This window comes from Octopus sinensis, unplaced genomic scaffold, assembly GCF_006345805.1.
Source record: "Octopus sinensis unplaced genomic scaffold, ASM634580v1 Contig16668, whole genome shotgun sequence".
Classification (NCBI taxonomy): domain Eukaryota; kingdom Metazoa; phylum Mollusca; class Cephalopoda; order Octopoda; family Octopodidae; genus Octopus; species Octopus sinensis.
The window spans coordinates 14,527-29,154 of NW_021834493.1; the positions used below are offsets into that span (position 1 = coordinate 14,527).

Sequence of the window (14,628 nt, forward strand, 5' to 3'; positions counted from 1 at the left end):
CAGTGGTTAGAGCGTCGAGCTTACGATCGTGAGGTTGTGAGCTCGAATCCCGAACCGGGCTGCGTGTTGTGTTCTTGAGCAAGACACTTTGTTTTTCACGTTGCTCCAGTTCATTCAGCTGTAGAAATGAGTTGCGACGTCACAGATGCCAAGCTGTATCGGCCCTTGCCTTTCCCTTGGACAACATCGGTGACGTGGAGAGGGGAGGCCGGTATGCATGGGCGACTGCTGGTCTTCCATAAAACAACCTTGCCCAGACTTGTGCCTCAGGGAGTAACTCTCTAGGTGCAAACCCATGGTCAGTGTCTGACCGAAGGGGGTCACCACCATATTAATAATGGCCTACATGGCCTTGCTTTTTGGTTTTTGAGCCAAAAAATTAACTTAACTTAACTATAATAATATGGCAACAAAAGAATGAATGAGACTCGATATTATGTAAATAGAGGAATTTATCTATAAATATAATATGTGACAATTAGTTGATTGTCATAATAAAACTCAGAGTTTCAGATGGATGCCATGGCTGAAGTCTGTTATCAGTTATTAAGACAAACGCTATATATATATATAATATATATATATATATATATATACCTGCAAAGATACAAATGCACACTCATATATATGTAAAAGAAAACTGAATAGTTGTTCTATATCACAGTTTATGTGCACAGGCCTGTGTGTGGGTGTTTTCATGTATTATATATACTGTACATGGTTATATTTATTTACCTATATATACACACACACAAAGCCACCTGCACACCCAACAACCTACAGTCATCCATCTCTCTATATATTGACACCTCCCTACATCAAACAGTAAATCTAATTAGTATAAAATAATTTATTAGTCAATACCAATTGATATCAATTCAGTTTGTTACTAAAGATTCTACACATTTGTGAAACCTGAGAACTTTCTGGAAATAATAGTTTCCTTTTATATCTATGGCTTTGTCTACGAAAAACAGGGGCCTTGCTCATGACCCAAGTAGGTTCTTTCTCATGACTTAAGTAGTTTCTCCAAAACTAAAGAGATACCATTCCGTCAATTAAATTTCACTCACAAATCTTAGAGAGATGCAAGAAAATTGTAGAAGACAACCTTCCAGCTTCTTGTGAAATGGCACAGCTGCAAAATGAGTGTCCTTGTGATGATTCTTCTGAAGAATTATGGTGACACTGTTATCAGTCTATCAAATATTTATTCCAATTGTTCATGTATTGTCTGCCATCTGATACCAATGGCATGAACCTCCTCACCTCTCTCTCTGAAATTCTTACTCCAACTAACCCCAGAACATGTAATTCCAGTCTTCCCCTACACCAACAGAACCAAAACAAATACTTATGCTTCCCTAATAAAACAGGGACACATTGAATACAGCCGACCCACTTCATTTCTCACCTTCAAACCTAATCTTTAATTAACCATTAATTTCACAGCCTAGTCAATGAGAGGTACCTCATATCTTGCTTCTGTAAAACAGCCCTGTTTCCCTTCTGCTACAATCAAATCAGTTAAATGGTCTGTGCTTGGCCAGTCCTATGCTGACCACCCCTGCTAACAAAGGTGCATCACCTCTAACACACCTAAGACAGCTACGCTACCACTGGTTCACTGATTCACTAGCTCCCGGGTTGCCACTGGACCCCCAAGTAAAGAATGCAAGAAAGGGTGTAATCAACCCTACCACCCATCCATCAGCTTTGGGATGGTCTTTACTCAGGGCTACATGTTACATGTATTTACATATTTTGTGTGTGTGTGTGTGTGTGTATTTTTTATAATGGAATTGCTGAGGATGTAAGCAGATTGGCAGCTTGTTAGTCTGGAATTGGACAAATTGATGCTGACATTTCTGATCAGAACTCAAAGTTCAAAAGTCAATGAAAACAGTTCAATCTACAGAGAAAAAGCTAAATTAGCCCCGTTTATGAATTTATAGGTTACATTTTTTAGCCCAACTTAAGAAGGAAAACTGGCAGAATCTTTAGTGTTGCAGAAAATGCTTGATGCCATTTCTTCCAGTTCCTTACATTCAGAGTTCAAATTCCACTGAGATCAGTTTTAGCTTTTATCCTTAAGGAGTTGATAAAACAAGTAGAGTTGAACACTGGGATTGAAGCAATCAACTTTGTCCTCTCCTTGTTCAACTCTACTTGTTTTATCAACTCCTTAAGGATAAAAGCTAAAACTGATCTCAGTGGCAGATATTAGAAAAGAACAAAAAGCGTCTATAATAACATTTTAGGATTTTCTTATTGGCCAAACCTCAATCAAATTGCTTTTGTTTTTTATAGAATTAGTAATGAGACTCTTTGGGGGTTGTTCCCCCACCCCACCCACCCACACACACACACCAACACACAAACCTACATGACTTTTTCCTCATTTCTATCACCATCCTCTACTAAAACTACTACAGCCAAAACCTTTTACAATCAGTCAACCCCCAGTCCTAACAATGTGCCCTATTCTAAAGCAACCCCCAATTTAGCTCCTACCCTTACAAAATTCTTCGACATTTCTCTATCTCGACCTTCAAATTTATGGGAACCTCCCCCACTTCCTCCCAAATGCAGCCTCTGGGATCCTGGCTGCCCTCATTCTATCAACTCCACTTCCAAAGTCAAACATAGAAATTGTCATAAACAATCTTCAGTGATTTCACTTCTCTGTGGCCACCACCACAGACTCCATAGCTAAGTGCAGAATGATATAATCAGTGTAAAGGCCTACTCCACACACACATGCCTATTTTTAATCAATTAATACAATGACAAACAAAATTAAATTGATTATCATTAATGTTAATGATAATTCTTATCCAGAAAAGCAAGGGACACAATTCTGAAAAGTAAATTGATTAAAGATTGAAGGTGGTCATGTAGTCTGGGGGGTGTAAGTGATCTTTGATAATTACAGTGGCAACTTTGGGGACATGTTTCAGTCTTATGACACTTCATCAGGGAAGTATAAGTTTTACTAATATTTACCAGATTTTAGACTAACAGAGAGAATACATACATAAATATGTATGTATGTTTGAGTGTTTGCTGCGTACACGTGTGTGTGTGTGCACGCGTGCATGTGTGTGCACACATGCATGTGTATGTGTGTGTGATTTAGGAATATGTATCAGAAATTATGTGTATTCCTCCATCACACAACAACAAGGCATTATGACTCTTCAGAATGTCGGGGAAATCTGGTGGTTGGCAGAGGACAACAGAGAACCTGCAGGCCACGTCTGACACTAGAAAACCCATAATATGCATTATTTCTGTAATGAATTTTTGCATCCTAATTGGTGATCAATAGTTTTATTGATTATATGTTTCCAATACTGATCAATCACTGGTTCCCTGTATTTCAGACATTGTATCAATAGCAATGAGGACTGTCTGGGTAAATATCACAAACAATTTTGTTTAAAGAACAATAGTTTTTGGGTGGTGGTGGTGGTGGTGGTGGTGGTGGTTCTTGTTCTTGTTCATGTTTGGGCTCTTTGCCAATGTACATTGGTCAAAAACTCGCTTGCACACACATACACACATATATATGCATAGCTTGCTTACCAACCACATGGTCCTGGGTTCAGTCCCACTGTGTGACATCTTGGGTAAGTGTCTTCTACCATAGCCTTGGGCGAACCAAAACCTTGTGGGTAGATTTGGTAGACGGAAACTGGAAGAAGCCTCCTGTATATGTATGTATATATATATGTGTGTGTGTGTGTGTATGTATGTATGTTTGTGTGTTTGTATTTGTCTCTCCAGCATCACTTGACAACCGATGCTGGTGTGTTTACGACCCTGTAACCTAGCGGTTCGGCAAAGGAGACCAATAGAATAAGTACTAGGCTTACAAAGAATAAGCTCTGGGGTCGATTTGCTCGACTAAAGGTGGTGCTCCAGCATAGCCACAATCAAATGACTGAAACAAATAAAAGAATATCTACATGGATACACACACACACATATATATATATCATGTATATACATAAATGTATAAAAATAACTCAGCATCCAATAGGTTTCATTCTGACAACAGATAGATTGAGGTATATCAAATACCCTAGAACATAAATAGTAGTTAAGAACAGCTCCATTTGACAAGGGAAGATAGTCTCAAGAATTTTCCAATGTTGTCATTAAGGAAAATAACAGACTTATTGTCTGGAGAGAGGGAGACAGTCATGGACAGCTGTTTCTTCCTCCGTGGACATATCCTGCTCTTTTTGTATATGTTTAACTTCCTTGGTTACTGCAAGTAATGTAGGAGAATTGTTGTGTTGATGAAGGCTATCGAGGAAGAAACACATGTCCATTATCCCCAGACAATATGCCATTTGCTTCTCTTAAATACATGTCAGCTTTGGAGAATTCTTGATCCATGAGATTATCTCTCCTTCTAAGATGGCGATGGTCTTCTTTGCCATTTGGTAATCATGACACATCATCTGGAACTGGAGATGACTCTAAAAGATCAAGTATAGTAGTTGATATGCCTGTATCTGTCTATGCTGTGTTTATTTACACACAAACACACACACAGGATATAGTTGACAGAGCAGCATCATTACTTCAACTTTTGTTCAATAAACAAACACTCATCAAACAACAACAACAACAACACAATATAGCCATTAATTCAAAAGAAAACTCCTGCTTTTACAAGGAGAGGAGGTTCTCTGTCCTGGTAAAGTCTGCAATAAAAGACACAACCCATCACATATAAATACTGGTTTTGTTCAATTATATTCCATGTATGTTGAAGATTTTGTGAAATTGAAATCCATAGTGAAATATAATGAGTTAGAAAAATTATGTTGAGTTTAGGAAGATCAATTATCGAGTAAAACTTGATGAAGATGATCCAATTATGGTATATAAAATCAAAAGATAATGTGAATGTATAAATAAAGAGATTAAAATGTGAAAGTTCAATGTCAATGTATTTAATCTGATAGTAAGGTGATCTAATATTTTTGCAGGTATTTTCTAATGTGGTGGCATTTATAACAATCTCTGATCTGAAAATAATTACTCCAATCTAATACTTTGGAGTATGAAACTGTTTTCAGCTATACATAGACTACATGTGTAAATAACACATGGGGTTTATGTGCATTTCTGTATGGTCTATATTGCTCACTTGTTATCAAAATTAAATTTAAGTTTTTTCAGTTTCCAGAAATAATAAAGTAAAGCTATCATCTTCATTTCTATTTGCTTGGAAGAAGAGTTATGATGGAATTTACCTTTGAACATACATACATACATAGTGATTATACCTTCTGTAACTGTTCACTTATGGAAGTGACATCTGCTTCATATATCCTTGCTTCAGCATTACTTGACTAAGGAGGAAAGCTTTTGTGTTGTTGCATGTAGAGTTCGTTTCTGTCAGTTTAGTTGGTTTCTGTGTTAAAAGCTATTTCATTTTGGAAGTATAACTTCAGTCCAACTTTAGGTTGTTCTTCTTTCATATTAAACAACAGGATAACCACAATTAAGACTACCATAGCAACATCACAGTGTGTTAATAACTTGGAAATGTTGTTATATTACAGACTGGCCAATATTGACCAATACTAAGCAATATGCTGCAATTTTACATCAGGTCAGAATGGAAAAACACAAACACAAATTTAGGAAAAAAAACCATGATTTATTTTGTTATTTACACATACACAGATTAATGTATTTACAGATAGATATAGTATTTATTTACATTTGAGTACACATGCACACGCACACACATATATGCATGCATTCATATAAATATTTATATACACACACACACACATATATATATATATATATACACAGACATATATATATATATATATATATATATAAAATATGTATACATATATAAATAGAAATAAATGCATATTAAAGCACACCATCACAAATGCACAAATGGGTATATATATACGTGTGTATATGTTTGTAAATATATACACATACACACATATATATATACATGTATATATATACACATCTGTGTACATATATATATATATGTATATATATATGTATATATATATATATATATATACATAAATATACACTCACATACATATGTACATAATACATAAGCATACTTACAGACATGCATACATCTCACACACACACATATACTTACATACAGACACAGAGCCATATGTCCGTAATAAACACATACATATATACTCACAGGGGAAATGTATATTTAAAGAACTTTGCATACACATTGCATGCATGAAAACGTACTTTGATGCTGATTGATATCCAAAAAATATAAACACATACATAATATAGAGTATATAGAAATATATACACACGCACATACGTATATGGATACAAATGTATATATATGTACATGGAAATGTAAATACAGACAGATTTATATACCCAGCATATATACGCACATATCAAAGCAGTGCTAACAAATATGAGAATAATTATTTTCTCACACACAAACCACAGACCACATATTGAACATAGCTTGGATGTGTGTGTGTATATATATATATACACACACACATGCATATATGTATGTGTATGTGTACATACACAGATATGCATATATCTGCACACATACACACACACATGTATATATACATGTATGTGCATATATATATATATGTATATATAAATGTATACACCCCCCCCACACACACATATATATATATATATACATATATACATATATACATGTATATATGTATGTATATGTGTACATGGAGGAAATATATGTGTACATACACAGATATGCATATATCTGCACACATACACACACACATGTATATATACACGTATGTGCATATATATATATATATATGTATATATAAATGTATACACCCCACCCACACACACACATATATATATATATATACATATATACATATATATACACACATATATATATTTATATATACATATATATATACATACATATATATATATATATATATGTGTAAATATATATATATATATATATATACATATATATATATATGTATGTATGTACATACACCCATGCACACATACCATCGTCACCAGCGTCACCCCTTTCCACCCCATAGCCAATGAGAAACTCCCCACCCCCGTCCCTTATGCCCATCCATCAATAAAATCCTGATAAAACTCTATCAGGTGATTGACTTTCTCTCAAAGCCATATTGATTTCGTTTAAGTGTTCAATACTGATTACACGTCAACCAGTTCAATCTCAATGGACACGACCAGTTTTCTCAGGGACCAAACAACAAAGGACTTGTTTTACCATGTTCACCTCCTTCCTTCCACCTTTTTCTTCTTTCTTTCTTTCTTTCTTTCTTTCTGCCCCTTTTCTTGTTACGGCTATTCACTGTTTATGCACGTGTGCATGTATGTGTGTGTGGTGGGGGGATCAATTGTACATTTGTATATTTTTGTATCTAAGTGTTTGCATATGTTTGTGTGATTGTATAATTATATATAATGCTTTCTTTAATGATTGAAATATTTTTTGATAAAGAAGGGAACCTTTCTCTAACAAACCAATAAAACAGGAGGATTGTAATTTAGCCAACAAAGAACAGGCCAAAGCCACTGGTTTCACTTTAGAAATGTGTTGTATATTTTCACTGTTCCACTTACAGATTTTATTTGTGAAGGGTTTGTTACTTGGTCGCTTTTTAGCTTGAAACCACTGTATTTTGACATTGTTCGTTAAGCAGTAAATTACGTAACCAAGCACACCGATAATTAGTGGTATAAATGTGAATTTGTAATTAGCGGGGAAGTGCTGCAGGTTTTGAAGCAGTTGTCCATAAATGTTTTCCTTCTCACTGGTATTTGAAAAGATGCCCTTGTCTGCAGAGCAACAAACCTCTCTGACAAACACACACACACACACACATAAGATATACATATATGTATATGTGTGTGTGTGTGTGTGTGTGTGTGTATGTATGTATATATATATATATACAATAAATTCAGGGTGGATACTTGATAAATGTAAGCACCTGTATATGCCAGCTAGTGGTATAGGTGATAGGATATATGTATCAAAAGAAAAACAGGACGCATATTGTTCAATAAAGCCCGAAACATATGTACCGCAAAATCCTTTGTGTCCTGTTTTTCTTTTGATACACATATATATATATATATATATATATATATATATATATATATACACATACATAAATTATATGACCAGAACTGTCCAACAATGAAAAGCAACATGAAACTCAGAGTAACAGTTTACAAAGAATTTTCCAGCTTTAATAAAAGTGTGTGTGTGACTTCATCTTGTTAATTATCGTATCTCCTTTGCTTTATCTAAAGGTAAATCTTTCACTGCCAGCCAGAAGGATAGACAAGTCTAGAGTTAAACCAGGGTTACCCAAAAGCTATCTCTGGGGTACATGGCGGGTACCCACTGTCTCAGTTTTTCAACATTTCTGTATCCGGGTGGGCAACTGAAAAGAAAAAAAATATCAATGTTTATAAATGTCCTCAAATGTTGTCTATACTTGTACTTTATACATACATTGTTTTTATATGCCATCAACATATATGATATATTTAGTGTTCATATACTGGTTATATACTCTCTGCATATATTGTCTATATTGCAATATGTGTGTGTATGTGTATGTTACATATATGTTTCATATATGTGTGTATCTATTATATGGTGTGTTTTTCGCAGAGAATTTATGGTTGTAATAGTGTCTTTTGACGTCTATTTTTTAGTGCTTGGTGAGACACAAGCCAAGACCTTGTTATAATTATGTATATAATTACAAAATGTTTATAAAATTTACCTATGAGCTTTTATTTCCACGCTGACCACTTGGTAAAAATCATTAATGATTTTACCCTTTATTATTATATATGTATATATATATGATAATATACGTTGCATATTACGTATGTATGCATATATATGAGTATGCATGTGCCAGTGTGTGTGTGTATGTTATATGTTAATAAAATACACTTGATATTAGCTGATAATCGACCTATTGTCAGTGTGAGAAAGGAAGGGAGATAACTGTGACCATGTTTCACATTTTTGTTGAAGATTCTTGAGTGAAACCTAATCTCTCTTCCCCCTCTCTCACTCTCTCTTCCCCTTCTCTCACTCTCTCTTTCCAAAGTAGTCGTTGATATATTTAAAATAATTATTCACTGAAATGCCACAAAGACATTATCCACATGATAAAGAGTTTCTAATAAAGCATTGAGCTTAATTTCTTTAATTATCTTAATTTCTCACTCCTGCATATGTTTAATATTGGTTTCAAGTTTTGGCACCAGGCCAGCAATTTCGGAGGAGGGGTAAGTCAATTCCATCCACCCCAGTACCCAACTGGTACTCTATATTAACCTCTCTGAAAGGATAAAAGGCAAAATTGGCTCCGGCTGAATTTGAACTCAGAACATAAAGACAGACGAAATGCCACTAAGCAATTCACTCGGTGTGCTAACGATTCTGCCAGCTTCTTTAATATTGAAGTCCAATTAGTGATTATGTCATCACAACTTCCACTGAGGAAGTCTAATAACACTGAAACATAATCCACAATTGTAATCCTTACTTGTGATCATAGATACCAGCCTCTAAGTTTGTGTTGTCTTATTTTCAATTAAATTTTGAAGTTGATGCATAATATATACTAATTTAATTATTAAAGATACACACTCATTAAGTATATTAGACTGTACACATGTTGTCATAAAGGTAGACATGATTGACAGGTGAGCAAATTGGCTTTGTGTGTCCATGGCCTCAGTTTCAATCCCAGTATTTTCTGCTATAGCTTTGTATGAGCCAACACTCTTTCCGTGAAATGTGATAGATGGAGACAGTGTGGATTATGCCTAATCTCTTGGCTTGTAAACTTAATCCACGGATTAACACCACTTCCTGGTTCTCAGATGGGTCTAGATCTCTGTCTGGGGACCACTTCTGCTTTCTTGGGTTCACCTAAGCGTTCACCAGGTTGAAGCCAATGACACTCAAAATCTAGAGCAAATTTGGCTGTAAAATATTTTTGAGCCGGTCATTGGTAATTAAGGGGAGACCTTACAAATGAAATCATGTAGGGCATTTCTTCTTCTAAATCTGACACTGCTTCTACACACTGTATATGTAATAATGGTTTGTAATCTTGACCCAAGGCTAGTAATTATAGATCAGTGGTTGTGGTGGTGGTGGTGGGTGTCAATTACAAGAGCCCCTCTATTTGACTTTATCGGTCCCAAAAGGATGAAAGATGAAGTAGGTCTTCATGGGATTTGAACTCAGAGTCTATAGAGCTGGAGGCAGCACATGTAATAATTCCTTCAAATTTTTGACACAAGGCCAGCAATTTTGCTTACATCAGCCTTGGCACTTCATTCGTACTTTATATTACAAACCCTGAATCAATGAAAGTGAAGCTGACCTCAGCAGTATTTGAACTCAAAATGTAAAGAGTTGGAAGAAATGCCACAAAACCTGTTCTCAGTCATTTTCTGGCATTCCATCCGGCCATTAGAAACTACATTTACAAAACAATTTCCAATTCATGCTTAATTTAATTACTGTTAATTAGAAAATATTTTTCTTCAAAACGAACAATTCAAAAGTTAAAAGTAAGATGAAGCAATGGATGAAGGCCACTGGATCTGGAATGGTCAGCTGGCACAACAGCTGCTAACTAACTTCTTCTCACAGAGCATTTAGTCTTTGGTGAATTGCCATTTGCTGCCACCATGTCTACAACGAGCAACCACAGCAAATATTTTAATTAAATTATTGGTAGAGTTTGTTAGTTCGTTAATCTGTTTTGTTTTGTTTCTAGTTTCACAGTAATTAGGATATTTTCCTTTAAAAATAAAATTTGAAAACACAAGAGAAATGTTGAGAAGACGAATAGAATGGACGAAATAAGAGAGTTTAATTAGCCTTTATTGAGTATCCAGGATTAGAGTGCATTAGGATTATCACTGGATCAGGATATATCTGGCTTCAGACAAATAGGTTAGTGAGTTGGGGAGAGTGTCTAAGGAAACTGGGGGGTGATGACCAATTACATCCTCCAGTCACCCACCCACCCCAAACCACATCTTCTTTGCAAACCAATGGTGGTGGGGGGGTGCCTCTTTGTGATCACTTGACCTGCTAGAAATAGCCAAAACTCCCTCCAAATACATATTACTCTCTTGAAAAGAGTGATATAAGAAAATGTAGTTTTAAATGAACAATGCCCAAGGAAATGATTTGATGGTCATAAATCCCTAGATTGATGGATTATGGCTAAGATGAGGTGTTCAGGTGAAGGTAAATAATATCAAGGCAGCGCGCTGGCAGAATTGTTAGCACATCGGGCGAAATACTTAGCTGCATTTCATCTGCCGTTACGTTCTGAGTTCAAATTCCGCCAAGGTCGACTTTGCCTTTCATCCTTTCGGGGTCGATAAATTAAATACCAGTTAATTGACTTAATCCGTTTGTCTGTCCCCTCTGTGTTTAGCCCCTTGTGGGTAGTAAAGAAATAGGTAAATAACATTGATCACACATCTGTTCCAACTTTGAAGACATCCCCAAATTGACACCACCACCCCATCCCATCTTCCACTCTTTCACCTGAAACACCAAGGTCTTATTTAGAAAATGATACATACCAGTAATACCGATGGTTGTCTTCTGTCTGCTGTTGATGTTGTCCATTCACTCTGTGACTCGTATTGTGGGTAGAACTCACTCTCTGGTTCCATTAGCTGAGTACTCCTGTCCCTCATCTCTGCCGAAAGCATCGTAGCAGGAATAGGTTTTTTAGGTTGAAAGAAGAAATGGCTTTTATCCCTGCCCGCAGCAGGCATGGCTGCGTTCATGCCAGCCAGGTGGGAATTGTGTCTTTGATTGTTACACCTGACAATACAAACAGTTAAAGTAATAACAACAGCTACGGACACTACCACAGCTGTTGTTACTATGACGATAACCCACGTGATGTTAATCATATTATCAGCTTCCATGTGAACTGGTGCTAGCATTGGTGATGTCTTGTTACTAACAGTCAGTGTCAAAGATATACTAGTTGTTGCCGACAGGACTGGGGTACCACTGTCTTTCACAACAAACTCCAGCTGATAGGATCCAGCATCGTTTTGGTAAACTGGCCGTGCAAAAGACAAAACCCCAGTGTAAGGATTCACTTTAAATAATTGTTTGACATTATTTCCAATCATGTTGTAGCTAAGAAATGAATTCACATGGCTGTCTCTGTCAGAAGCCCTCAGGACTGTGATGTCGTTCTTACTCTGTGGATGGTAATGGACATCAAGGCTGAAAGGGCTGACCCCAGGGAAAGTAAAATAGGGTGCATTGTCGTTTTGGTCTAAAATCTCCACCACCACATTAGCTGTATTGTTTAGGGGTGGGGTTCCATTGTCTTTGACAAATATTTTAAACTTGTAACTTTCCTGTCTTTCTCGGTCTAAAGATTGAGTTGTTGAAATAAAACCGTAGTCAGTTATTTGGAATGGAAGGTTGTCATTGATGCCACTTAACAGAACAAATGTCAACTGACCACCACTGCCTAAATCAAAGTCGGTGACATTCACGTACCCAATTGGAAAGTTGGCTCGTTCGTTTTCATAAGTTAAGAATTTAAATACATCTTTTGTAAACTTTGGTTGGACATCGTTAACATCTGTGACTTGGATAGCGAATTTTCTGTTGGTTACTAACGAAGGTGAACCATTATCTTGGCAGGATATGGTGATACTGTAACGATCTTTAATTTCACGGTCGACTGGCTTCTTTAATGTGACTTTATATTCATTGGACCCTAAATTAAGGAGCAGGAAATTATCCTGCTCAATTCTACATTCCACTTGCCCATTAAGTCCAACATCGTTGTCAATAACACTGACATAAGCAATAAAGCTACCGACTTTGGTGTCCTCGGATATTCTGGCTGTGTTTTTCTTCAGTTCGGACACAAAGTTCACCTCAATTTCAGGTGCGTTGTTCTGTTGGTTGATGATATTTATATAAACTATGGCAGATGAACTCAACTGTGGCAGGCCGTTGTCCTGGGCCTCCACCAATAACTTGTGCATCACTTTCTGACCTGATGAGACATTCTTTACCATAAATATTTCTCCTGTCTGTGAATTGAGTTTAAAACCTCTTCTGGCCACATCAGAAGTCTCTGAGCTATATTGGAACTTGATTTTGGCATTCTCGTCTAAATCTGGATCATTTGCAGACAGAATTACAACCGGGCGGTCCTTTGGATGTGTGGATTTGATCGAGACATTGTTGATGTTCTGAGTGAACACTGGAGCATTGTCATTAACGTCTGTCACTGTGATTTGAACCCGTAACGAATTCCTGTTGACCGGCCGGCCATTGTCTGCAGCAATAATCTCCACATTGTATTTGTCTTTGGTTTCCCGGTCAAGTTTCTGGGTCAGGATTATGGCCAACTTGTAGCTGCCCGTTATTCTCTTTGTCACTGATAATGCAAATGGTTCATTGTCTGTTTTCTGCAATTCATATTTAATCTGAGAATTCTGAAGCCCCACATCTTCGTCAATGGCATTTGGAATTGGTTTGGCCATTTCCTTGGCATCACCTTCCGAGAAAACAATACTTATTTGTTTCTCTGGAAACTCAGGCTGATTGTCATTTATATCATCAACAACGATTTTCACTTTGAGGATCTTCATGAAGGTCTGGAATTTATGAACAGCAATTTTGATGATTCTAAAACATTCCATCTTGTAAGAACAAAGGGATTCGGCATCGAGGGTCTGGGCAGTGTACAGCTTGCCAGACGATGTCACATTAAACAACTGGACACTGTTAGACCGCCTCACATGAAGCTGGTCAAACGTAATCTGGTTGTGCTCCCCAAAGGGCACAGTATGCAGAAGCTGAGAATCCACTGTAATGTCCCCTATGTATGTCCATGGGGCCTTCTCTTCTCTTACATGGTAAGTTAAGTCCACAGAAAGATTACCTGGCAGGTAAATAAGCAGCAGAGCAAAAGACAGTATGGCGAGTTCACATCGTGTCTTCTCCATGACATTTGGATGGTTCACAGGGAAAAACACTGAAATGAAAAGACAAAAACAATTAGTGAAAGGTGCAAGTCTCAGGTAGGTCAGCAGAGGGAGTCAGGGAAGATAACAGTGTTTTGTTACTGTCAAAGGATAAATACAAAAACACAACATACACACATACATATAATATACATACATACACACACACACACACACACACATATATATATGGGTGTGTGTCTGTATGTGTGTATAATACATACACACATATAAAGTTAAACATTGTTGCTTATGTTGTGTATGTGGTCATACGTTTATGTGTGTGCAGCTCTGAATGTCTGTGTGTAGTATGTATATGTACACACACATAAACGTATGAACATGTAAACACACACACACACACACACACACATATATATATGTAATAAACTGTGCACTATGTATACATATACTGAAATGCCATGGTGATGGTGATGATGTTAGTGAATAAAGTGGTGATGATGATGATGATGATGATGTTAGTGAATAAGGTGGTGGTGGTGATGCTGTTGCTGTAGAGTGTATATGTAA

General features: G+C 36.5%; 1 protein-coding gene across 1 annotated transcript; it reads right to left on the bottom strand.

The window, feature by feature from the left end:
- Positions 1 to 8,114: 8,114 nt before the first annotated feature.
- On the bottom strand, positions 8,115 to 14,114 carry LOC115230882 (protocadherin gamma-A1-like). The gene is made up of 2 exons (XM_029800994.2): positions 11,668 to 14,114; positions 8,115 to 8,471 (listed from the first exon to the last, which is right to left on the bottom strand). The coding sequence occupies exons 1-2, from the start codon at positions 14,077 to 14,079 to the stop codon at positions 8,445 to 8,447; spliced, it is 2,439 nt and encodes an 812-aa protein (XP_029656854.1). The 5' UTR covers positions 14,080 to 14,114; the 3' UTR covers positions 8,115 to 8,444.
- Between the last annotated feature and the right edge of the window lie 514 nt (positions 14,115 to 14,628).